Source organism: Rhea pennata, chromosome 1, assembly GCF_028389875.1.
Source record: "Rhea pennata isolate bPtePen1 chromosome 1, bPtePen1.pri, whole genome shotgun sequence".
NCBI classification, from domain to species: Eukaryota; Metazoa; Chordata; class Aves; order Rheiformes; family Rheidae; genus Rhea; species Rhea pennata.
In genome coordinates, this window is record NC_084663.1 from 159,832,427 (window position 1) to 159,860,013 (window position 27,587).

The following is a 27,587-nucleotide window of genomic DNA, read 5'->3' on the forward strand; positions in this document are numbered from 1 at the left end:
AGGGATTCTATTATTTGATGAAACTAAATAATTGAAAAATAATTTAAAAACAAGAAATAAAAATCCACAATAATTAAAAAAAAACAAAAACAAAAAACAAAAAACAAAAAAAAACACAACAATCCAACAGCTCTTTCAAGGGCTTTCTGAAGTCAAGCTCAAACTTCCGTACACCCTGACACTGCAATGTCAGCAAAAACTTATAGTGTGGACATAGCCTTACTGTTTCCAAACAGTTTCCAGCTTCTACATAGGTTGGACCAGCTAAAAACATCATAATGTCTACTTGCCCATTTTTTTAAATCAGGCCATTAAATGAGGCCACTTTAAAGATAAACTGTCTTTTGTAGTCATGAATGATCAGTATGAGTTTTGGGGAAAATCCCAGGTGATTTTCACCCACAGCCTCTAACAGCAAATGACAGGATTTTCCATCTACCTATGATCTCCATAACCTCTTTAACCAACATACAATTTTACAATTTAACTGTTAGGTCAATGTTCTTTACCCAGAAACAAGTTTATAACAAGTAACAACAGATTACCTCAAAATTTGACATCCCATTTCTTTCATATTCCCTAAGGTATTCTTAATAAGAGAATTTTGGGCAATGAGATTTGTGTTTTCAGAGCTGCTCATTCCCTTTTAAAGTATTTACATCTGTATTGTTACTTACTATTTGTATCCTTGCTCAAAATGCAATAAACAGTTTAGAAAGGCACATGTTCTCATTAGAACAAAACAGAGTTCTTCAACTCCTTCATGTATTTTCAAATGGCATTTCTGTAAAGCGTTGTCATCATGATACTAAAACGGTGCTGGGAATGTACATGGGCTGCTGAGATCTCTGATATTACACAGTATAACCTCAAAGCTGAGGCACACTGCTCTCTTGTGCGGTATCAGATCTGATCAGTAAGCAACTTTCAAAGTTTGTCCTGATCAGATGACTCTCTGCTTCAAGTTACGTTATTTTTAAATACAAATGTAATATAAACGAAAGTTTTTGTTTCAGGAATTTTTAGTTGGTCAGCAATCAGCCAAACAAACTTCTTGGTAAAGTCCCTTCTATGAAGGTCAGCCACACGTAACTGCGGCAGGGATGGGGGTGGTGGCATTTCTAATTACTCTCTTTGAACAGACTAATTGTCACATCCCATAAAACAGCAGGCAGCAAATCAGGACCAGCATATGAACTTTTTTTCTTTTTTTTCTTTTAAGGCATGCGAAAGACCTACCCCTCCCACGACAGAACAGACTCACGTAATCGCTCTTCAAAACAATGTGCAGGAGTAAGATTTCACAGTCAAGCTATCCTGTTAATTCCCTTGACTCCTCAGAGGATCTAAGAAGCTACAGACATGTGAGTATAGAAAAAGAATTAACCTTTTTTTTCCCCACTGAATTACAGCAAACAATTCAAGAAAGCTCCTTTCTTTTCATATTATTTTGAATATTCTCATGTGGTGGGAAGGATAAATGATTTATGGATAGGAGAGACAAAGCTCAGGGAAGAAATTCTGTAATAATTCATACTGATAGATTAATGTGCTGCTTAATTTTTATCTAAAGGGGCACTTGACCCATGGAACCATTGAGAAATGATTTTAAATGCTTTCTTAAAATAGAGGCTTTTGACAATGAGAAGGAAACGTTTGATATTACATTAACTTAGACAATTTTTGGAAACAATAGTAATTTAAACTATACTAATGCAAAAATAACTAAGTTTTTCACTTGAAGTAAAAAGCTGCTGTTTATTCACAGAAACTGGCAGAATGCTTTGACTGTAGGAGAGCGCCTTAAAAGAAATCTGTACTGTGGTGGTGAATGCATAGGTTGGTTTATCATATGCACTCCCGGTCTATGAAACAGCCTTTTTTCTCACCACAGGAGCTCTGCAGTCACTCTTCTGAACATCGTAGCAGAATATTTTAAGAAGCTGAGTTTTATGAGCCAATTCCTCTTTTACCTTCTGACGCGCATTTCTTTCAAAACTTTTACAAACAAGGCATTCTTTTTCTGAACTGCAGTCATTAAACATCTTTGTCCCTAACATGTACCTTCACGCCATGAAGCTAAAGAAATCTTAAAATTGATATTATTTTATACATATTTCCAATTAAACAGAATCCTTTTTTCACATTTAACTGGCAAAGTAGCATACACCATTCAACAGACTAACAGCTCCTAATTATCATTTATCTTAAAAAATAGAGACAGCATGCATACCTTTGAGCTCAGAGTAAAAGAAGAAATCGGCTTAACATTTCATGGCTCTTCCTGAACAGAGACAGAGAAGGGACTGATAACCTACTGGGCAGTTAGTCTTTAACAATTCAAATTTAATCCCTTACTGTTCAAGAGATTGAGGAGTAGGTATATATGTAATAAATTTGAACTAAAGTTATAAAGTCTTAATCTCTAAAATTAACTAGAGATTGCATTTATACAGGTCCACTTCACCCAGAAAAAAAAAAATCATATAAAAGGTGTGCATTTTTTCTAGTATTAAGATAAAAATTCTTATTTGACTGTATTTCTCTCCTGCTTGCAGGAGTGTAATGTCAGTGCCTCAGGGTTTTCTCTTGTTTATTTGCTATATTTTAGGATCTAGTAGATCCTAAAAGGATCTACTTTAAGATTTAGCAGATGTAAGTAAAGTCCAAGGACATTAGCCATCTTTGCATCATCGCAGCTCTCCACATTAATACGCATCTTTGGCAGATAAGATTTATGTTAGATAATTCTCACATTTTTCAACAGATAATATTTTGAAAAAGAGATCCAACAGATAAGAGCTAGACAAGTACATTTCAAATGACTTCCACTTTTCCTTTAACTAGTTATGCAGCATTTCAACTCAAGTTCTTTATTTCACTTACTTTATTGCAACTTCTGCATTTGCTAAAGCAAAATAAAATTGTCACACAACTTTGTTAAATATCGTTACGAATCCAATAAAATCATTATGAATCAAAAAAAAAAAAAAGTACCATAAAGATCTCCCAGAAACATCACTCTGTGCACCTGCAAATTCTGTTAAGCACTTTAAGAACACTGTAGTTCTTTATAACTATCATTAAGAAAGTTATGCTTCATTAAGTACACATACTTAGGATTCTCTGAAGTGTGGCTTACAAAATTTGCTATAGTATTCCAAAACAGTTAGGTCTGCAGTAAGAAGAATAAAAGCATCAGCCTGGAAACTTCTCATTAGAATTAATTATGGAGAGCAATCTGAGGATTCAGTCTCTTTGTAATTTAGGATACAAGCTTAACAGCCTTGAAAAATAGTAAATTAACATAATACACTAAAAATAATATACAAGAATGTTATAGCACTAGAAAGAAATAGGAAGCTTTAGGACATGCCTCTCTCTTGCCTCAGCCTTTATTAAACCACATGTAGCTCCCAAGCTGATAATATACCTAGATTTATGTACCTTTCTCTATTAACAAAGCACTAAGTTAGCAGGCACCACTTTTTAACAAACATAGCTCAGATCAACCCCTTTTCTCAAACATGGGAAACAGGTACCCCACACCAAGAATTACCTGTTTGGTAAATCAGAAATTCAGACACTGAAAATCGCTGGTCAAAAAAAAGCAGTAATTTTTGATAGTAAGGAACAAAAACTACATCTACAATATCAGAACATATTCTCCGTCTTCCATTGTCTCAGTTTTTAAAGTCTGTAAGACTTACACAGCTCAGACCTGTAGAGGACTGTAAGCTCAGAAAAGAAGTCCTCAGTTAGGCATTGCAAGGAAAGAGAAGTCTGTCACATTGATGGTATTTAAAAGCACTCAAGGTTTTCGATACTGCAGCTTAGGCCACTGTCACCTTAGGCCTTCACTTTGATATTTATAGACATAGTGTTAAGGGGAAAAGTTCAACGCTGATTTCCACAGAAACTTGTAACATCCCAAAACCAGGTCAGTAGAATACCACCAGCAAGAACACGCCCTTCTTTCTGTTCGTATGTTAGCTTTGCTTAGTTCTCTTTCCTGACTATTGCTTTTGAACCAGGTATACTCTTCATGTATACATGAAAAACATTCTTCTTCAATACTTTGTTAAAGAAATATTGCTCATCTAAATTTAGAGCGACTAAGCCATACTATGTGTAGAACCAAGATTGACCTTTTTTTCTCTCCTCTGCGATGCCTCCACAAGAACTTAATTGATATCCCTCTTAAATTAGCTACTGGACAGAGGGACAAGGAGCTCACCTCCAGAGAACACAAATTATGAAGAGAAAGAGAGCGAGAGAGACAAATCACACATCAGATTACAATACAAAGATAAAGCCTTTCACGTATTCCACATCCTAGTCAAAAGACAGCTGGTGCCTCCTTGGCAAAAGCAGGAGCTGAGAACAAGAAACAACTCATTTAGCATTCAGAGATAGAGCGAGCGAGCGCTCTGTATCACTGCTGCCACATAATCCAAACCCATGTAATCTAAACTCGCAACACTACAATTGGCAGCTCATGGCTTAAATTTATGCATATTAAGGGTTACATGCCTGTAACGTTACTATACCACGTATAAAACGCATGTATAAACACGTCTAGGAAGCAGGCCTTTGGATTACGTGCTGCCAGACCACAGCCACAGTTCTGTTCATCAAATACCTTTGCAATGGGGTTTCCATTCCAAGCTGGGGTCTTGCGTGCGGTGGTATAAGTGTAAACCAAATAAATAATTCCAGTCAAACATTTTCACAGAAAAACAAGCTTCTAAAACAACCATATTTCCTTCTTTGATGGGACTGCAGGATTGGCATAATGGTACCTTGGACTAATTTAAGACAAGCTAGATTTTGTAAGGGGCCTGTCAGTCATCTTTCTGAGTAGACACTATTGCTACAAAACATCAAGAGAACACACAGATTAGATTAAAAGCTGGTGAGCTAACAAATCAAAATGACTGAAGAATAACCAAAAATTGAATGGGTATGTTTCAACTTTTTCCATCAACGATCAGAGAACAACTACATCATCAATGGTAAAACTTGAAAATGGCAAGTGACAGAACGATAAAGAACAAACTGCACTGCTTGGAAGGCTGCGTGTATTCAAATAAAATTAATTTTAAATTTTGCCAGCAGTAACATCCTCCTAGGTAGAAGAGCAGAGCCATGGCCATACCCATAGAATGGCAATAACCTAGGACACTGGGAATCACAGCAAACCACATCACAAGCTCCCAGTACAACGCTTCACATCTCAGGTATATAACCAAGAGAGCAGAAAAAGCAGGGCAGAGAGGTGGGCAACATCCCAGCACAATGCCAGTGAGAGCCATCTGGAAATGGACTAAGCTGAAGATAGAAGTCACAAAGTGATTTTGTTTTACCGTGAGGCATTTGAGTTTACCTTAATTTATCAAAACAATTAGATTGTTTTATAAACACCTTCAGAGGCAGGAAAACTCTTTACTAAAACATTTTTTTTACTCTAAGGGGAAAAGCAAAACAAAAACAACATCTGCAAACGAAATTTGGGGAAATTTAAATAAGACACCTTTATAACAGGGTGGTAAATTGACTAGTGAAACAAGGTATAGGACAAGTGAAACAAGGTATAGGTATTCTCCTGAAGTTCTCCAAATCAAAATAAATACTATTTTGGAAAACAGGCTTTAAATCAAAAATTATAGGGTTCCATACACAAATAACTAAAATCAGAATATAGTCTGGACTACCCAAGCATTCACATTAAATGAGTAACTGGTCTCTTCATACTACAGATTTACACATCAGCATCATCAAGTACTGTCTGTCTTCCAGTTCAAAAAAAACGTAAAAACTTGAACAACTTTCTTTACAGCACCGATATAAAGACACGGCCTTTAAATACTTTATGCCTTAAAATTTTGTATGCACCTCTGTGCCAAAAAGTTGTAAGAATGCTTTCTAAAATTGTTAAATTGGTAAGGTAAATTAATTTCATCTTTATTTTTTTTTAAATATATACTTTGAAATAGTATCATCAGTAAAGTCAGTAGGCGACCTGAGAGGATTATTTAATCAAACAACATAGAACAGTAAACAGTCCAGGAGTTATTCTAGACTGTACCTGTAAAAATGTATCTGGATTCATAACAATAAATGACCATTTTTTCCTAAGGTACACAGGCACACAACTTATAAAAATCAACAGGAATCAGGCTGGCATGCTGTTTAATTTGTCAGAGGTTTACAGTGGTAAAGGGCAGACATTCTCTATTTTTGCTCTAAGAATACAAAAAATGCAAAAAGCCTGCAAAATTGGAAAGCTGTCATTTTTTTCAGAGATATTCTGTGGAGGGTGGCATATGTCCTCTACGTACAGGAATCTGACAACTAAGGATTGTTGCCAGGAAATAAGCAGCAACCTGACAGAAGTCAGGTCTCAAAAAAGTCTGTTTTAGTTAATACTCTAGACATCTTCTAGGAAGGAAGGTTTTTTTTAAATGCAGCCCTATTGAAGATTGGCAAGAAGGTGAAACACCTACCGAGGTGGAGTTCATGCAACCATAAGAGCTTAGACATACAAAGAAGTTATCATGGCTCAGGTAATGTACACTAAATTGTCAAGCTACAGCAAGTTTATCATGTTTGGGCCCCAACACACATATACTATTGTGAAGTTTTTTGTTAAAAAAGGAAATATCTTCAGGAAATACAGCACCTAGACACTTGGTGATTGAGCTCAAGAATGTCCATACATACTGCCATACAAACAACAGCTAATATTCATCTAGAGTATTTTAAAATAAATGCTTACCCTTCATTAACAGTCAAAATATGCTGGAGATGATAGAGGATCAAGGAGGACACTTTCCCCACCTAAAGCTGACTTCCACAGCAAGCAGAAGAGATGCTCAGGACTCCTGACATCCCCTTTCAAGAGATGCAGCTTAGCAGATGTGCATGCTGACCTGGAAGGTGCATGAGCTAGCCAAGCTTTCTTCTTGTATGTTTGCAGACAATTTGTTCTGCCATGGAACTAGACAGAATTTTATTAGGAACTAGGGATATAAACTGTGGCAGCCAGAGTTTCTTGAGTTACTTGCTCCCTAATGCATACTCATGCTGCACCCTAGATAGACAAAAACTCACTCCTAACCACGACTCTTCCTTGATATAGCCATGTTGTTATACCAGGCCAGAGTCAACGCCCTATCTTGAACAACAATAAGTTCTAGATGGATTTATTACATTAAAATAAAAGATATTATACAAAAGATCCTTGCAAAAACAACAGATAACAGGGATGTTTTATGAAATTCTACAGTTGATGTCAAACAAAAATTTTCACTGAAATTATAAAATTTCTCCTAAACCATAATTCAGTGTGTTTGTATAGCAGATATCCTACATTCTATGAACATTTATAGAAAGAAGAATTAATGTGTCAATTATTCAGCTATTAATGAATACAAGCAACTTTTTAGTGATCAAAGAATAAAATTATACAGTTTATATACAGTAGTTTGTTTCCACAATGCAACGGTTTATATTGAATCTTGGATAATTCTTCTTTACATATGTTTCAGAAAGAATTTTATTTAAATGCCAAGAAAGAGATGGGTAGAAGATAGATGTCATGCTGGGAGTCTGAACAAGTAATCAGAAGCACCTACGTAAGAGAAAGAACCCAAAATGCCTCACTGACTCTTATCCAGATACCTATACAAGTTTCTGCGAAAAGCAGTCTTTAACACTTACACGAAACAAGAGTCATCCTACATGCTTCTATACAGGAAGAGATGAAACAGGAACTAAGTGTACCAGAACTGTCCTCAGGGTAATGACTAATACATTATTCAATCATCAAATACACCAACACCAAGATAGAGTGAATGATACACAGTTAACTAACATAATATTCCTGACATTCTTAAATCTTCACAACGACTAGACAGTTGATATTTGCTGATTTAATCCCCTTACAATCACAAAACTCCACTTCAGATTTGACTTCCAACCCTGAATGGGGGATTCACAGCGTACACTAAGAGCAGGAATTTAAAATGTTTTTTATCAGCACTTTTACTTTTAGTGTTTCTATACTCCTGCTAACCTAGCCAGAATTCTGGTCAGATTGGATGATAATATGTTATGTGTTGTAGGCAAACTAATCATGAACAATTCATATCAAAAGATTACCCTGAAATAAATAGGATAATCTCACAAAAATGTGAAAGCAACTAATCTTTTAATGTTTCTGCATGTTAATAAAAGGGTTATATATTATTATAAAATGTGTAGCTTACAATCCTTAAAACTGAATTTTCCAGGAAGATTTTTTTCAAGGTAAAACAGATTAAAGTTTTTTTTAAATAGTGTGTACTGAAAAGCAGATGCTCAGAAATAAGCTAGACATTTTAATTAAAGGATGGACTTAAATTCAGGTTACAACAGGTTTTAAATTCCATATATAGTATTCTTCACTGAAAGAAAAAAAAAAAAAAAAAAAACTTAGCCTGACTGCTATTTTAACCCATTTAAGTGCAGACATATAGGCTGACAGTTTTTACAAGTCATCTAAATGGCAAAGTCTGGTGTCAAAACTAGCATTCTTTCTATCCTTTCCTATCTCAAGAGATGTAGCCACCTCTTTCCATTGCAGTCGTAACAAGTAGGTTGAAGATTTTGTAAAGGACTAATTAAAGTGACCATCCCAGCATCCCAGAGTACATATAAAAAGAGTTTCTTGGGTGTTTTTATGATTGCATAAACAGAGCTGTATATACTTGAAGAGATGGTGCTTCCAGCAATGTTGTTGAGAGACTGGGGGCTGACCTTCTGGAGAGCAGTTCTGCAGAGAAGGACCTGGGAGTGCTGGTGGATGACAAGTTGACCTCTAGCAAGCAATGTGCCCTTGTGGCCAAGAAGGCCAATGGTCTCCTGGGGTGCATTAGGCAGAGTGTTGCCAGCAGGTGGAGGGAGGTGATCCTGCCCCTATACTCAGCCCTCGTGAGGCCTCATCTCAAATCCTGTGTCCAGTTCTGGGCTTCCCAGTACAACACAGACATGGAGCTACTGGAGAGAGTCCAGTGAAGGGCTACGAGGATGATCAGAGGGCTGGAGCATCTGCCCTGTGAGGAATGGCTGCAAGAGCTGGGCCTCTTCAGCCCGGGGAAGAGAAGGCTGAGGGGGGATCTTATCAATGTGTACAAGTACCTGAAAGGAGGGTGTCAAGGGGATGGGGCAAAACTCTTTTCAGTTGTCCCGTGTGACAGGACAAGAAGCAATGGGCAGAAATTGAAGCACAGTAAGTTCTGCCTAACCGTGAGGGGGAATTTCTTGACTGTGAGAGTGACGGAGCACTGGCACAGGTTGCCCAGAGAGGTTGTGAAGTCTCCTTCTCTGGAGATACTCAAGGCCTGCCTCGATGCAACCCTATCTAACATGCTCTAGGTGACCCTGCTGAGCGGGGAGGTTGGACTAGATGATCTCCAGAGGTCCCTTCCAGCCTTACTGATTCTATGATTCTATGACTGTTTCACAATATGCTTCTAGCACAGTGTATATACAAATATATAAAGTATGTCACTATAATGTGCCTGGTTTGCTATCAGAAATATTCCTATCTTTAGGAATCCTCTCAGTAGCTTTACTGGTTTTCTGTAGAAACACTACAGACACTCAGTCTCACCAGTAACAGCTGAAAGATGCAGCTACACTTCGTAGTGAAAAGAGTTTAAAAGATGCCTTTTCTTATAAACTCACTTGCTATCAAAGTTGACAGTTTCAGGGAGAAACAACTAACAGGAATACTACAAAAGTGACATGTATTTCAAGTGATTGGTGCTAACCAGTAACTGGAAATTCCTTCTGTAATTTGTTAGCTAAATTCTTCAAATGGTACCTCTTGGAGAATATTTTTGTAGAACAATCACTCAAAGACTAGTGTTAGAAGTATCACTGTTTCTGGCATTTACAATTACATTAAGCAACAGAAACATTACAAACCTAAGGAATATTCTCCATTGGAAGTGGTGTCAACAGAGTGGGGTCCTTTCCATTTCTAAAATGCTAGATCGTTTTTGATCTATTTAAGACCCTCAAATCATTGCATCCACATCACTTTGTGGATCTTCCATGTCATTTCTGAATATGCAGATTTAAAAAAACCTGAAACATTTAAAAGCTAATAAACTGCCATTTGATTATATGTGTAAAATATTTTAGCTGGGTTATACAAGTACCACTAAAAAGTGACTAAAGCAGTTGCCTGATGAATTGATATATATAAACAACATCTGAATTAGATTGGAAAAGCTAATTCTTAAAACTAGGATTAAACAAGTCTGAATTATTTTAATGACATTAAGGTAAGCAAGCACATTGAAAAAAAATTTGGTTTCTCTAAGTAAGTTAAAGCATCACAGCATGAATCCTTGTAAACAAAAACTGCTTAAAATTAACTGAAATACATTTAAAAATTTTTATCTGCTTGTCTGGCCCTTTAGCACTTCATATGATCATTCAGACTGTCTTAAATAGTCTCTCACCTCCTGACCATTTGTAAACTTCACTTTTCAAATACACTACAGCCTCAGTAATTTTGCCTGTTGCCTGATTTCCACCCCCCACCCGAGGAAAGAGAAGATTGGGATCAAAATAGAAGAGTCAAAGTTTTTTTTTTTTTTTTTTTTTTTTTTTGGTTTGGTTTTTTTTTGCCGGGGGGAGGGGCTTGAAAAAGTATTCCACCATAGTGAGGTGTCATTTCAGTTTTTCAGAATGTTGCCTTCTGCAATACAAGTTGGCTGTTGTTTTGCAGAAGAAGTTTATTTGCATTTATTACAAAACGCCCTCTTTTGTTTTTTCTCACTAGGTCTTCTGAATTCCCTGCAGTAACACTGGTTCCAGAAATGGACACTTTCACAACTTCTCAGACAAACAACTCTACCTGTGACTTGTACGAACATAAAGATACAGCCAGGATACTACTGTCTGTGTTCTACAGCTTTATTTTGATTCTTGGAGTGCTTGGAAACGCAATTGCCCTCGCTGTCATTTTTAAAAACAGAAAGAAGATCAACTCTACTACCCTCTATTCAACCAACCTTGTCTTCTCAGATCTGTTGTTCTGTATTGCCTTGCCTACAAGGATAACCTATTATGCCCTGGGATTCCACTGGCCCTTTGGAGAAGCATTATGCCGAATAACTGCTCTCATGTTTTATATCAACACTTACGCAGGTGTAAACTTCATGACGTGTTTGAGCATTGACAGGTTTTTTGCTGTTGTCCACCCTTTCCGATACAAAATCAGAAGGATTAAATATGCCAAGGGCATTTGTGTATTTATCTGGTTTCTTGTATTTAGTCAAACGTTTCCTTTACTTATACAACCTATGTCACACAAAGATGAAGAAAGGACTACATGTATGGAATACCCAAACTTTGAAAGAATCTCACATCTACCATTTATACTTCTTGCTGCCTGTTTAATAGGGTACCTTATTCCCCTTGGGATTATACTGTTTTGTTACTCTCAAATTAGTTGCAAACTTTTCCAAACTGCCAAGGAAAATCCACTGACTGAAAAATCAGGGATAAACAAAAAAGCCATCAATACAATCATATTTGTAATTATAGTGTTCATAATCTGCTTTACCCCTTATCATGTTGCAATTATACAACACATGATTAAAAAGCTTCAGAATGAACCCTTATGCAATGAAAAACAAATTTTCCAGAAGTCACTCCATTATACTGTGTTTCTGATGAATTTTAACTGCTGCCTAGATCCTTTTATCTATTTCTTTGCATGCAAAGGATACAAGAGAACTGTAATGAAAATACTGAGACGACAAGTGAGTATATCAATTTCAAGTGCTGTCAGGTCACATCATGAGGAAAGCTCACGTGATGTGGGAGAAACACAAATGATGGTACTTGCAAAATCTTCCAACGGAAAGTCATCTGAAAAACAAAGTCTGTAGTGCACTGCAGTGAAGCAAGCTTAAAAATCCTTGGTCCACAGTAAATGCTCTTTGTGCTCTTGTGTGGCAACTTCTATAAGACTCTTTCTCAGAGCATCAGGAAATCATGGAATGATGTTGGACTGAAAAAGAATCATCACACGACAGCAGGAAAACTCAAAATTATAATTTTCCTAGCTGTATCATTTTGACTGACCTCATTATATTTCTAAATCTGTACCACTGTGAATGCTCAAGTTCCACACTGCACATACATGTCTGGATGTTACTCACTCAGTCAAAGACCTGACTCACATTTTAATGTGTATCTGAGAAAGGAAGAAACTAGAAAGAGCTTATAATTCACTGACTAAAACCAGTGCATTTGAAAATTGCAAGACCTCTATCTGAATTCCAATTAAAGCACTGTTGACAACTACAGCAATGGTTTTGCCAGGTCAGTCACACAAGCAAATTAATCAAACATTTACTAAAAATAGTAGAATGGACAATTTCTGTACGCAATTTGACTATCACAAATCCTTAGTGTATAGCCCTTTAGAGGTCTAAAGGTGAAACTGTATTTTTTAGTATTTGCAGCATGAATGTCTTATTGGAAAATTAACACATATAACATTGTCAAATATAATAGATGAAAAGTTAATGAACTTTTTGTTTCTCCCCAACACTGAACGTCTCCCATATGTTAAGCCACTCGTATTTGCAAGGTGTGTTATCTCTCTGTTCCTTTTTGCAAAGGAGGATTTCTCTTTTTTTCTTTTACTAGCATGCATTGTAAAGAGCCTCTGTTCTAAGTTGCATATAAATTATTTATAATGCAAAAGTAAGATGAAGCAAAAGACTTCAATATGAAAGTATCATTTCAGTTGAAAGAACAGTGACACAGGGTAATACAGAACACCCACTGAAGTCAGAGATGGGCACAAGACAAAGGTTTTAGAAAGAGGTATAAACCCTCAGAGCTGAAGTCACAAAAAGTTGCTGAACAGATTAGACTTAATGGAATGAGATGGCCACCTCTTTTTGAGCACTGTTTATCCGAGAGATCAACAAATGACAACAGCAGGATCAGTTGGGAAAGAGCATGCTTTCCCACCATGCCTTCTCAGAACATTTCTGGAATCTATCTGGGTATGCTGAAATCAAGCCAGAGAAAAGACCAGATGAACAAACAGCTCGTACTGCAATTAGCTCAATACTAGTATACATCCAGGATGCAAGGCCTGGGTTCCTGCTGTCATGCTCTTCCTTAATGTCTCAGTTTCCTTCCCTACTTTATTCCTGGCCCCCATGTCTTTTGTCTTCTATTTTATTAATATGGCTTCACTTGCCAACATGATGTGGTAATTGCACTGTGAGGCTGTGACAAAAAAGGAAAATTCCTGATAAAAAAGTTATGCCAGATCTCAAAAGAATGGATGCTATTTATTGTGCCTTTATTTTGCCAGCATTGAGGCTCTACGGAAAGTCATCAAACACACACAGCTATGTTTGTCTTTGCAGTCCCCTCCTTCCTTATGTGCTGACCTTCGCTTACCTGCAAAGTTGGAAGGGTCAAACGTGAACAGCAGCAACAGCGCAGAACAATTAAATTAATAATTACTTTCTTAAGGGAAATAAAACATAAAATAATCAGTCTTTCATATAGCTTAGACTGTTTAAAATTGAGTTTCTAGTTTCAAAATACACTATGCAGGTACAGAAAAACAAACTAAGAAAAAAATGTTTTTAATAGGAGAAGTTCTACTTAATTCTTCAATTTTTAATTACAATAGCAGTTCTGTTCTTGTCAGCCTTTTTAATAAACTATTTTAAAACATTTAAGAATGTTGCTTCAGTAATAGTAAACAAATGATAACCTGATAAAACCATGGATGAACCACCCGTGAATGTCTAGAAGTTGTAGAAATAAAATGTATGTTTTATTAACATCGTATCATATACAAGCTCATTTTACTCTACTAATGTCTAGGGGTTCTTCTGTGGCATGCATTTGCTCTAATTATGTTTATAAAATCCTTAATTCAAGAAGTCTTTTTATAATTGCCTGTAAATACAATTCAAATGTATATTACAGCGTGACATCATACATTTATTTACTTTTCAGTGGAAAAAAAGGATCAATATTGAAAATTTTAACTCAAATTCCTCTAGCCCTGTAGTCTCCTGTTAACAATTCTGTTATTTTTAAATCGACACTTTGTTTTTAAACTCATGTCAGCATTCTCAAATAGCTAACTTCACATCAAAATACTAATTCTGTTCAGGTAATGTCAGCGTGTTGGTCCACTTAGATACTGGTGTGACAAAAGCTGTTTTTTCTCCTTTTATTATTATTTCTCAAATACTGGATTTAATATTTCTTAAATACTGAAACAATAAAATCAGAATCTTTAAGAGTTGAGATAATCTCAGCTTCCTGACAGAAGTCCTAGAGGCACAGACAGACAGTGCCAATTTACAGCTGTGGCAGCTGAAGCCACCATTTGCCCTCCCTACTTGTCAGCATTCATAGCTCATGCAAACTCATTGACACCACTGGTAAGATTCTTTTATGCGTGTTTATCTGAAACTGCCAAAAACGGTGTAGGCTTCAGCTGACCTGGGAGAATGCATTAAAGTATTTCCTTCTACCAGTGGTACTGCGGGGCTGGTAACCTGTACCAGATACGTGCTAACAAGCAACTGGAGGAGAGCAATAGACGGCAGTAACGTTGAAAACTCTTACAGCTGTTTCCAAAGAACTGGTTTTCCTCAAGATGCCTTCATCCATTCATTTTGCAGGTACTCCTCCTCCAACATTGCTTGTTGGAGTATTTTTACCATAGTAGGTATCTGCAGTTGGACACCTCAAGTCCCTGTCCTGCATTCCGCACATACAAGGATAAAAGAAGTGAAGCTATACCTGATATCACTTTTCCTTTTTAACATTGAGTCTATAAGATATAATAGATGCTGAGAAGGCAGTGAACACAAAACCAGACTCCGCTGAAAGAAACCAGCTGCAAGAAAGCACCTTGTAAGTACTTAACTTCAAAAGAAGGTAAATCATCAATACTGTGGGAGATTCACACCAGCAAATTCCTAGGGCAGGATCCTCTGAAATGTAAATGATGATTTCCATACAGCTCTCCTTTTGGTGAGCATGTAATGTTTATTAAGTGTGACCATCTGAAGGTAGATGCCCTGGAGGTACTGACTGTCAATGCTTCTTGCTGAAAAAAGGTACTTCAGATTACTTCGAAATTACTTGCTTGAGATTTCATGGGACACAGCCTTACACTAAACAGGATTTCTTTATTAGTGAATCAGATATATAGTACAAAGAATCTGGGAGACCCTTTGCATATTTCTACTTATACACAAAGAGGAAAGAAGGATATGATTTTGTCAGTAAAAAGACAGAGCACGCCATGCAACACATGATAGAAACAGTATGAGCTTTGAAAAGAAAACAGCAGTTGAGTTTTCTGTAAGAGAAAGTAAGAATCCATTATTTGGTACAAACTTTTCTAGGAAATGACACCTTCCGTGTGTCTCTTCACAGACAGAGTGCTGACAAGCAGCAACAGGTTCAAACAGTTTGCTCATTATGAGGACGCGACTGATGGTCTTGGGGGAAACAGGGTCTCTAATTGGTGTGTAAATTCCAATAAGGATCTTAAAAATAACATATTCATGACATGAATATGATAGAATACATTTTAATTCTACACTTAGGAGTGTAGGGCTAAGGCAGATATTAAGAGGACTCTGACCAGACTAAGTGAAAGGCATATCTGTTTAATCCAGCAGATAATCAAGGATAAATAGAAGAGTCAAAGATGGGGAAGGTGACTTTTTTGAATTACTATATTACAAACCTCTTTGCTAAGTTAGACCAGGTGGACTTACAAGAATGTAGCTGAGCCTGTATGAAACTGCACAGGGTCCAAAGGTATTTTCCTCCTGCTGAAAGAATAGACTATGCCCAGGGCAGTTAGTGTGGCCTTTGAATCTTTAGGAGATTTAGAATTTCATCTATGTGGGTGCTGAAAACATCCTCTCCGTTAGGGGAGATACTCTACCTGGGACTACACCTTTTAAAGTGTAACTAAGCCCCAACTGTCTCATCCGGAGAACCTCTCTTATTATGGGCCTAGGTCTAAAGCATCAAGGGCTTTGGAGCTTTGTCCTGGAAACAAACTAATCTTCAGCTTTGACAGAATCAAAGATCCTAGAATGGGAGGAAACCCAAGAAATCAGGATACAACTAATGTCTGTACCTGGCAAATACCTCCACACTGTGTGGAAATACAGAGCAGTGAAGGACCGCATTCCTTCAACGAAACAGTCGATCTGCTTGTCGTCTTTTATGGGCACAGTGAGATTGTCCTGCTAGCTGCTTTTCATGGCAGTAGCAGGAACTAATAAAGTAGGAAAAAACTTATTTCTCTTCCTAAGACAATATATTTTTTTGGTAATCAATCCTTTTATATACCACTTAAAAGAAACTGGGCTTTGTCGAACAAGTTGGGCTGTTTCCAACAAAGCCGTGTTGACTGGAAGTGGTATCTTCAGGTGAGAAAATGAGGGAGGATGTCTATCAATGAATGGAACAGTTCCCAGAAGAGCTCCATGGGACTATTCAGGGAAAACAGTAGCTGTGACCTCCTGGAACAATTAAAATAATTTCTCAGTTTGTGTTGAAGGCAGTACCTTGTTTCCAGGCAAGAAACTGAATCACACAATGATGGAGGACCAAGACTGGAGAAAGGGAAGATACTGAGGAAGATTTTCCTCATTCTAACACTGTCAAAAGCTGGCAGAATGGCTCTCAAATAGGTGTTGGCTGCAAAAATGGTAGCCATCACGTTCATGAGGATGACAGCCACCAGAACAGAAGTCCATGGTAACGGCCCATGACACTCAATAGCGTCTCAACAACTTTAGTTCTGCAGAGATCTTGGGGCCCACATCCTGGCAAGAGTGGGTAGTGAGCCAGATGTCAGGAGCTCTCCTTTCAGGGTATTCATCTGCAGAAAAAGATCATATACCTTGACTTCAGCAAGGCCTTTAAACCAGTTTCCTATTGCATCCTTACAAAAAAGATCGGTGAGATATGTACTGAATAACTGGACGATAAGATGGGTGGAAAAATGGCTGAATTCTCATAATTAGGGGAATCCCTCAGGGATCCATATTGAGACCGTACTGTTTTATGTCTTCATTAACGACCTGGATAATCTCAGCAAGTTTGTGAATGGCATCAAACTGGGAATAGTAGGCCATGCTGGCAGGCAGGGATGCTATTCAGAGAGACCTGAACAGGCTGAAGAAATGGGCTGATGGGAACTTTATGAAGTTAATCAAAAGCAAATGCAAGTCCTGCATCTAAGTTGGAGTAACTCCATGTAAGAACAACGCAGGCTGGCTGTAACCATCTGGGAAGCACCTCTGCAGAGAAGGACCTTGGGGTCTTGGTAGATAGCAAGTTGAACAGGAGTCAGAAGTGTGCTCTTGCAGCCAAGACCAACTACCTCTGAGCTGTATTAGTGACAGTGTAGCCAGCAGGTCCAAACAGATGATCTTTTCCCTCTATTTGGCACTCATAAAACCACATTTGGAGCACTGGGTCCAACTCTGGACTTCTCAGTACAGGAAAGACATGGATATACTGGTACAAGTCCAGCAGAGGGCCACCAAAACGGTCAGAGGGCTGGAGCACATGACGTACAAGGAAGGGCCAAGAGAACTAGCTCTGTTCAGCCTCGAGTAGAGAAGGCAAAGTGGAAAGACCTTTTTGCTGTCTATACGTGCAAGTATAGACATGGGAAATACTGCCAAAGTATAAGGCGTTGGCAGACTGTGTGTGTGTGGCGGGGCGGGGGGGGCTGCTTGTTTGTAAACCATAAGGGTGCTAAAATAGTGGAACAGGTTGCCCAGAGAAGTCGCAGAATCTCCATCTTGGAGGTTTTCAAGATGCAACTGGACAAGTCCCTCAACAAGCTGATCTGCTTACACTTGCCTTCAGCAGGACATTGGACTAGATGATCTCTGCAGTCTCTTCCAACCTAAGTTAGTTTATGACTCTATGATCAGCTGTTGGGTTCAAATATTTAGTTACCAACTTCATTCAGGATCCTTCTTAAGAAAATGAGATAGGTGACTGCTGAGGTATCTCTGCCGATGCCATTCTCAAATCTTGTTTGACAGAACATATGATAAAGTACAGAGAAATAAAAATGATCCTGGGTCAAATGGCACATCATAGCTGTCTTTATCAAGTCCAGAAAAGAAAGTTGTATAGACATCTGTGGTTGAACACTGAAGAAGTGTACATCACCTAGTGAAAATGCATGTGAAAAAAAAATCACAAAGTATGTATGCATATTCTACAGAAGAATGATCAGTATTTTCAACATTTTCTCTAGGTGCACAGGTAGAACTAGGCATTCCTATCACCAGTGTTCAGACCAGTTCCTCCAGTCACCTTTGACTGGAAGATATTGGAGTCTACCTGAAAGTATGGAGTTAAAAATACTCACTCTCCTGCAGCTCACAGACCTAGCAGAAGAGAACAAGTATTCCCCAAGATATTGCTGCTAGGCTTTTGGCTGTGAGCCTGAAATTTATGCAGATGGGGAACCTGTCAGTAACATGGTCACTTCCAGTCCAAGATAGCAACAACAACTGCCTGAAATGCCAAACATTCTACTACAAGCAACATGATTCCTGAAGCTGGTTAGTGACTCCTCTTAAATGAGCAAGTTCATTAGTATAAGGGAAAAAATTCTTTGTTTTGGAGTTTTTGTTTGCTTTTACAGAAGTCATATTAAAGGCAAATCTTGTTCTAAAATATAAAAGCTTTCATGTAAGCAAGAAATGAAAGGACTCAAAGAAAACCAGCAGACAGCCTGCAACAACAGAATAAACAAACGTGGTGCAGCTGAAGTGAATAACACGAAAAAAACTTTGCCTAACATGAGCACTTTTAGAGGAACTGAAAAGTAGGGACCTGTCTCTTCTATCTCCATGCCTGTTGTACAGAGCAGGGCAAGAACTCAAGATAAAGCTCAACAGTTTGGATCTTAGCAGTATCCAATCATGCTGGCTCAATATACACAAGAATCACGTGAATAAAAACATCAAATTCATCTTAGTGAAATATTTACTAACATAGTCTTGGCTAAGCACTAGTCTACAGACTAAGGCTACTACACAAAATTAACACATCCAAGTCCAAACATTTATGTGGAGGAAAATAGGGGAATTGCTGCTTAGGTAGTGAATGTCCAAACATGTTTCCTGAAGCTCCCCACTGCCCCAGAATACTCTCTCAGCTTCCTGCAGTGTCTAACATGGGACTTCCAGAGTCAGAGCTCTTATCTTGACACATGAGAGCCCTCATTTTTAATTCCATCAGTCTTCCCAGTCACTTTTTGAACTCAAATATAATTTTAATATCTGTAGTATCTTGCAGCAAGAAGTCCCACAATTTAACTACCCATGGTGTTTAGAGCTGTCTCCTTTAGAGCCATTTCCTTTCCTCCGTGACACCTGCTAGTTTCATTTAAAGTCCTCTGCTTCTTATACTGGAAATGAGCGAACAGTGACTCCCTATTTACCGTCTCTGTATCACTCATGATTTTACAAATTGGCCTCAAATCCCCCTCCTTCAATTAATCCAACCCCTTCTATGAATAACCAGATCATCTCAAGCCCTATATCCAGTTGCAGGCTTCAGAGAACAAGAAAAATACTGACATACTGAAGCAAGTCCAGTCGGGGGGGGACACCAAAATGAGTAGAGGGCTGAAGCACACAATACACAAGGAGAGGCTGAGGGTGCTGAGTTTGTTCAGCCTGAAGAGGGAAGACTGAGAGATTTTAGCAATATGCTAAACTTCAACTCTTCTTCAACTATGTAATGGAGAGGGATGCAGAAAAGGGCCAGGATCTTCTTGAGACACAGCAATGGGTTTAAGATGTAACAAGGAAAAGTGCAATCAAACATTAGGAAGGGTTTTTATCCACCATGAAGGCAGTCAAAGATTGCAAAAGGTTGCACTGAAAAGATGCCTCCATCCTTGGAGATGCTCAGAACTCTATCAGACACAGCCTTGATTAAACTGACACTGCTTTGAATTGAGAGTTGGATCAGATGATTCTAGAGATCACTTTCAACATGTATCACTCTATAATTGTAAAAAATTTGGTCAAAACTCTGATTATTTCAGACAAGAAAGCACCATGAAATTCATTGGCCTTGCGGTAAAACTAGCAAAAAAATTAATTTTAGAAATCTTTGAGTACTGACCTCTGTTAAACCTCTTACCTAAATGTTATCATTAGCATCCTTCCAACATAAAAAGAAAACAAGCTCAAGACAGACTGGATTTTTTTTCTAATCTTTCCAAGATAGATTCATTTTTCTTACTGTAAAAAAAGGAGTTTCTCCACTTCCTCTTCTGCTTTCCTCAGCTGTGACAGATGTTTTGCAAAAGGCTAAGCTTAAAAAGCAACTTTTGCACCTGTTCTGAAAGCAGCAACATTTGTGGTTATCCCATCTCTTCCAGAAAAGTATACATAGACTGGTATCATACACAAGGAGAATTATGTTCCTCACTCTAATAAGCTAGACTTAGCAGTTTCATCCTTCCTGTGGCATGTAACTTTCGAGGGAAGTTGTGGTTACTTAGCAGAAGGCAGCCTACTTTAAATATAGAGATGCTGAAAACTGATTATTCTCAGCTTACTACCCTACAAAGCACCCAGATAATGTATTATCAGCAGCTGCTGGTATTAAGGAGCTAAGCCTCTGCAACTTAGACCAGATGAAACAATTTCTAAGTATGGAAAATTACAGTAATTCCATCTAGAAGAAAAAAAATGACATAGATCACTGTCTCCAGTTGGACAGGAAGAGATGAAGCACCCCTGCCAGCTGCATGTTCTTCTTTTTTTTTTTTTTTTTTTTTTTTGACAAAAAGAGCCAGAAACGGAGACTCCAGCAAAATTTTTAGACTATAAAGGCAAATCTAGGCCAAGTTTTGTTCTCTTAAAAACAAACAAAAACGGTGTATTCACAGTGCAAGCTATCCAAAACAACCCAAATTTCCATTAAAATCTTATTCCTTCACTCAGTTTAACCCAAACAAACTACTTTAAATGTGTCAGGGCCAGCTACTATGACATATATATAACAACGTTACTTATGTTAAAAGCAGAACAGAGGACAAAGCTTCATGTCTCTGATACTCGTGATCTAAGTAAATAATCAGACAGGACATCTGGCAAGAAGTCTATAAGAAGATAATACACTACACATCAGTATTAAAAAAGTGGCCTGAAAAAGTATCTCACATAGTTCTGTGAAAATGAAAGAATCATTGGTCTGACTAAGTAGGACCAGGAAAATGCAGGAAATGCCATATATTATGTTTTCAGGGCAGATGAACAATGTTACAAGCAACATAACAAAACATTGTAAAGACAAAGCTCAAATTAGTCAAATTCTTCTCTAATTCTGAAGGTATACTGTTACCTAGAAACCAATGGTGTCAACAAACTCTAACCCTTCACATCAGTGAAAACTTTCGGTAATATTACTTTTACATATACATAACAGAGAAAAATAAAACCATCTGAATGTACAGGCATAACAGATTACATTTTTATTAAACTCATTAAATAAAGGATCTGTCATTGTCAATTCCTCTTAACCCATGAGCTAGAGAAGAAGCTCCAAAACTAGCATGTTGTGATACCACCACTGGCAAGCAGAACTAGTAACTACAAATACCAAGGATGACCGCAAAATGAACAGCTTCCAGCTCTACACAGAGCTAGGTAAAATTCTGTAATCTCTTTGCCCCCTTGCTTTTCTGCTGCACATTCAGCTAGCACCCTTATCCCATGCCCAGTATCAAAGAAATGTCTCCTGTTCTCTGAACTGCTCTTTTTACCTCCATAAAATGTCCCTATACACTGCCTCCAAGCTTCTGCTGCACGTGGAAGCTGACTATGGAGAAATTCATTTCCCTGGCTCAGCAGCTACAGACCTACACTCCTAATCAAATAGACTGATTGCTGGTGGTATGGAGGCACTTACTATACAGCATCTCCATTCAAGTACTAAGCATCACTGTCATCATATATATCACTTTGGAGTGTTTCTTGTGCTGCAGTTCACTAATTCCTGCTTAAATCAAATTAGTAATGGTCAGAATTGTAATAAAAGATGCCCATGGATGTTAGTTTTGGAACAGGTATACAGGATACAGACTCAGTACCATGATGTATTTTAACCGTGGATGAAATCTTATCTTCACATGGACTAGACGATAAGGTCTTTTTAACTCAAAAAAAAAGTTGAATATTCATCTTTTACATTTTTGATCGGTCTTCCAGGACATGGTTAACTGATAACGGTTGTAATGGTTAACTACTCTGTCAGAATAATTATGATTAGCACCACATAATCATGTTTCTGGAATTCTGAAAATATTTCTCAGAAATCTGATTCTAATGATCTTTCACAAGATGTCACTTGCTAGTTACAAACAAAAACAGGAAACAAACGCACCTCATTGGCCACAGGCACATGTAGTTGAAAATGTTTTTGCTACTGTTTTCAGAGTTTTATCCAACCTGGCCAGCATCTCAAAGAAAGGTGGTCTGAACAAAGAAGAACTATGACTTATGCTCCACCTAATCCAACCGTGTACTCACAGCACTCAAAAGAACTCTTCTATACAGAGGACAAAGACAGCAGCTCAAAGCAGGAAAGGAAAAAAAATGCAAGATGTACCAAGAACTCAAGAGCACCATAAAACTGTAAAGGAACCTTTAATTAAAAAGAAATGACCTTTGTTTAGACCAGGAATACTACTTTGATCCAGAAGACATCAGAACACTACAATACTTTGAACCAAAATGTTTTTAATTGCTGAAGTAATATTGCTATGTGGTGAAAACAATAACAGTTTGTTTATCTACATTCTTCGTATTTCATTTATCAGTTTTCTAACTGTCAAATGCCAGTAAGATAAGGTATTTTTTCAAATCAAAAGTCCAGAGTCACTAGGTTAGAAAAGTTAATGAATTTCTATTACTAGCAGAATGAAAGCGGACAATCTAATAGTAAGACTTTAGGGAGACGAGTAAAGAAAAAAAAAAGCAGGCAAATTAATGGTCACAGAGATGAGAAGAGTGAGTTACCCTAAAATCTGTGAAAGAGAATGAATCAGTTTCCACTGAAAGGATTTGAAATCAAGAAATGGTTGTGAGAAAAAGAAATTCAAAAGTGAATTAACTCCTCTCCCCCACACACAATTTAGGGTAATATGGATGTCCAACAAACACACAAAAATAACAAAACACTACGTGATCTTGATGAAAAAAACACTTAAATGTTTTTAGTGGTATCTTTGTCTTGTATGTAAAGCTCAAACAGTCGTGCTACGAAAACTACAAATATTTCAGAATATTTGGTAAAGAAATTCGTGTCTTATTTGTTCAAAATACACTGGTGAAATAAAAATACACCTTAATTTGAAAACTTAGATCTTACTATTTGAGTCTTCTTAACTGTGCTTCCCCAAAACATTTGCTGGCCCTTAGTAATAGTACTAAGCAACTGAAATACCTTTGTGTATGTGTGATGTGGGCAACATCACACTTTGCTCTCCCAATTCGGCTTCAATTTTAACCTTTTAGAGGTTTGCAATAGGCATGAACTGGGACCAATCTAGTGGTTAAAATGTTATTGAAAAGGACAAGTTTTCCACTTTTAACATCTACCTCCCTCCTAGAAAAATTGGCTACATGGCAACACAATTTCTGATTTAAGCTTGAAATGATTTTTTTAATAGTATATTACTGCAGACAAAAAAGAAAGTGTTTGCTTTCATTTCACAAAGTTTTGTAGAAATTTAAAAGACAATAACGAATTTTTCTTTATTCTTTCAATTTAGTTTTTAAAGGCTTAAAATGCTGGTACAAAGTAACTCTCTGCAGGACCTCCATCCCCCACCTTGCACCCTCCTCTCCCCTCAAAAACTTTCATTACTGTTTCTTCACACATAATAACAGAAACTGCCAGATCAGAAAAGGTTTCTCTCTAATCTGCTACTTAGATTCTGGTAGACAAGTACTAAATGATACAGAGATGCAAGTTGTCTCATAATGTAATAATATGCCTATTGTGCAGTTTCATCGTAACAGTTATTGGCTCTTCTTATCACCCGTGTTTAAAACCTTGCAGTACAGATACCCCATTACGGTTCATTTATCTTTAAAAGGGTTAAGACAGCTGGCAATATTTAGCCAAGCTGGCAAAGACACACGTAATGGGTATCTCTATAAGCTGCTTATAGAATACTAGCTGCAGAGATTCATTCTGCTATAGGGCAGACCAAATTCTTGCGTTTCTCTCCCCTTGAGAAAACACACTTCCAACCTCAGTAATTACACTTATTTCACAGATCTCTAATAATGTCATGCCTGATGCTTTTCACTTATTAAAAGTAATTAAAAAAAAAAAAAAAAGGAAGTGTGAAAGACAGAATCAAGTAATGCAAGTAATGCAATTAGGAACATGACTTAGCTCTCTCTGAATTTGAAAGGGGCAGCTCACCTCAGGAAAGCACTTACATAGGTTTATCATCTTCCTTCCAGATACATTTAACCCTTTGTAATACTTCTCATCAAATTACATTCTTTCTCTTAAATAATGTTATTCAATCGCCTATTTTGTGTATACGCATATGTGCACACCTGAAAAATAGAGCTATGACAGACAGACTTCACATCCCAAATACAACTCAGACGTATCTTATTTACTATGAAAATGGAACTAATGCCAGTTTAAAAGCAAAATTTTAGGCTTCACACAACATTGTCCAAATCCTCAGCAAATCCTCCGAAGACACAGGTGAAACAGCTGATTATCCATCTGTTCACATGCTCAGTATCTCAGATGGCACTGCTTTGTATAGGGCAGAGTTTTTGGTTGATAACAACTTTTTGGTCTCTCTTCACAGCTATTAAAATCAGGGCTTGGACTGACAAACTGTGAAGAACCTTCTGTGGCAGATGTCCTGCCCCATCTGTTCCCTTGTCCTCTCAGAAGTTACTAACTCTGCAGCAATTCACATCTTAACCTCAAGCATCCTGACCTGGGCTGAAGTAACGAACTGTGAATCTTGGGGTGCAGAGTCACAGAAGGAAAAAGTCCCCATGCTGCCTTTTAGCTACGTGTTCCCATTGCTTTCCTTGCTCTGATGCTGACACTCATCTACTAGCAAAAAAAAGTTTAGAAAGCTAAGCGAGTGGAAAATCATCCATACAAAAAGATATGTGAACTTTTTTTTCTTTTTTCTTTTTTTTAAGAAAAAAAAAAGTTTTATCTCCCTAAAACCACTACCTGTAGGAAATCAGACTACTGTTACTGCAAGTGGTGGGTAGGAAAGTACAGACTGGGCCAAGGGCTTGTTCCTTGACACAGCAGCCTACCCTTCAGCTGGCTCCGCCATATTACAAAGCTGCACCTCCAGCAAGTGAAGCAAGGCCACGCGTTTGCTCTTGCCGAGTCTGTTTATAAGCCTCTGGTAGAGGGGTAGAGAAGACAGCAGAGGAAGTAATGTTTTCAGCTAACATAGTTGTTTACATCAGTTCAACACAGGTCAAAGCCGTCAGTTCAGTGCAGTAAAAGCATGGTTCAAGTTCTGTCCCAGTGATAGTGCATCACTTTGCATTTATTAACAGTAAGTTTTTGTCTACCATTATTTTGCTCCTTCTGTTTCATACAGTAAGATCTTCATAGTTCTCTCAAGGCTATACATATGCTATTTCTCATTAACTGATTCAGCTCCTTCACTCTTGAATCTCCTTTCCCAAATACTACTACACTGAGCAGAAATTATTTTAATGGAGCTTGCTGGTACAGACATTTAACCCAAGATCTTGGGTGGGATGGGATGCATCATTCATAGGCATAGTTGTAATCTGGAACTTAACCACAGAGATTTTTAAAAATATCATTAAGGTGCATTCCCTGACACTCATCTACCCAGAAGCGAAAATGTGACAGAAAAGCTCTCCACAGAGAAGCACAGAGATTACTTCTGAGTTTCCCTTTATGTAACTGATTTTATTTTCTTATTTTAAAGTATACAAGATGTGTAAGTAAAAATGAAAAAAAGTGGGAAAAAAGTTTAATTTAAAACACAGAAAGGTATTTTGTCACACACCACAAGAAAAATAGTCCATTTAACAACCGCAAGGGAAAAACTGTTTCTTCTTGATTGATTAACTATTTCTTACTAGCGTTTAACAAACATGTTCTACCAATCCCCAAAGCTATCTGCAGGCTTCCAAGCAACAACAAAAGGTAAACAAGTAGTTGCAGGGAGACTGAATTTTCAGCTGAAACAATCTTATAATGAAAGCTGCATCAGAGGGAATGGTGCCATCATAATTTACTTGCCCCCAACCTGCCGAAGTTTTCTATATATCCTCAGGATAATTGGAAAAGATAGCCTCAAGCCTGAGTAGCACTAGTGCAGAAGGAAAAAATAAAAATCTGAGCAATCATTTCAAATTTTCTTCTCCTGAGAAAGCTGGGACTGTTCAGCCTGGAGAAGAGAAGACTGAGGGGGGATCTTATCAATGTGTGTAAGTATCTGAAGGGAGGGTGTCAAGGGGATGGGCCAGACTCTTTTCAGTAGTGCCATGTAACAGGATGAGAAGTACAGGGCACAAACTGAAACACAGGAAATTCTGCCTGAACATGAGGAAAAACTTCTTTACTGTGAGGGTGACTAAGCACTGGAACAGACTGGCCAGAGAAGTGGCTGAGTTTCCATCCTTAGAGATATTCAAAAGCTGTCTGGACAGAGTCCTGGGCATCCTGTTCTAGGTGATTCTGCTTGAGCAGGGGAACTGGACTAAATGATCTCCAGAAATCCTTTCCAATTTCAACCATTCTGTGATTCTGTGACTCTCAAGAGGAGACTGGCTTTTATCTCTGTATCTAATATATACATTTTCTTACTACAAACTTCTTGTCTTCACAGAATGACAGAATGGTTGAAGTTGGAAGGGACTTCTTAGAGAAAACATATCTGATCAGTAGTAGGACCCAGGACCCAGATATGTTGAGTGCCTGAATCCAAAGAAGAAAAGATGTAATATTTCTTTTAATATGGCTGCTTTAACAACCATTCTTAAATAATCTCAGAAATATTTTTTTAAGGAGCGTGCAAGTCTCATGTACTACACATACAAGGCTCCCTCATGTTTACCTGTTTCATATTTCTACAATAAAGGAACCAAGAGAAAAGGAACTGTTGAGAGAAGCACAGGGTAGTGCCAGCCTCTCAGAACCATTTGCATGGATAGTTTCGACATTGTGGACACCACATGCAGAAGCAGAGAACTTCAGCTTTTCCTACCAGCTTCTGACACCTGATTGCCCATTGTGCTAGGAGTTCCTGTGTTCCAGCACACAAACTCCAGTTCTCTCCACCATCCTGAACCCACATACAGAGAGAAGGTCACCCAGTCCATACATGTGCAACACAAGAACATAGCCCAATAGAGGAAGGGCTGAAGAGGGCCTTTATCCACAGCTTCCTGTTAATTTAGGCACTA

The 27,587-nt window shown here is 37.8% G+C and overlaps 2 protein-coding genes across 3 annotated transcripts in view; one reads left to right on the plus strand and one right to left on the minus strand.

Moving 5' to 3' along the window:
- UBAC2 (UBA domain containing 2) overlaps positions 1–27,587 on the minus strand; it is a 102,305-nt gene that overhangs the window by 42,570 nt on the left and 32,148 nt on the right. The window lies entirely within an intron of this gene.
- On the plus strand, positions 1,294–12,054 carry LOC134140469 (G-protein coupled receptor 183-like). 2 transcript variants are annotated; one of them, XM_062575735.1, is made up of 2 exons: positions 1,294–1,364; positions 10,838–12,054. In XM_062575735.1, coding segments are annotated over exons 1-2 (1,116 nt in total). In that variant the 5' UTR covers positions 1,294–1,362; the 3' UTR covers positions 11,952–12,054. The 2 variants fall into 2 exon arrangements, with proteins under 2 accessions (XP_062431719.1, XP_062431708.1); XM_062575724.1 differs by lacking the exon at positions 1,294–1,364 and adding an exon at positions 7,740–7,801.

What these genes read in the sequence shown, in the direction of transcription:
- LOC134140469 (XM_062575724.1), top strand. Translation starts at nt 7,764, where the DNA reads ATGAAACAGGAACTAAGTGTACCAGAACTGTCCTCAGG. An exon ending in GTACCAGAACTGTCCTCAGG is followed by an intron (nt 7,802 to 10,837) that starts GTAATGACTAAT and finishes TTTTCTCACTAG; the next exon opens with GTCTTCTGAATTCCCTGCAG.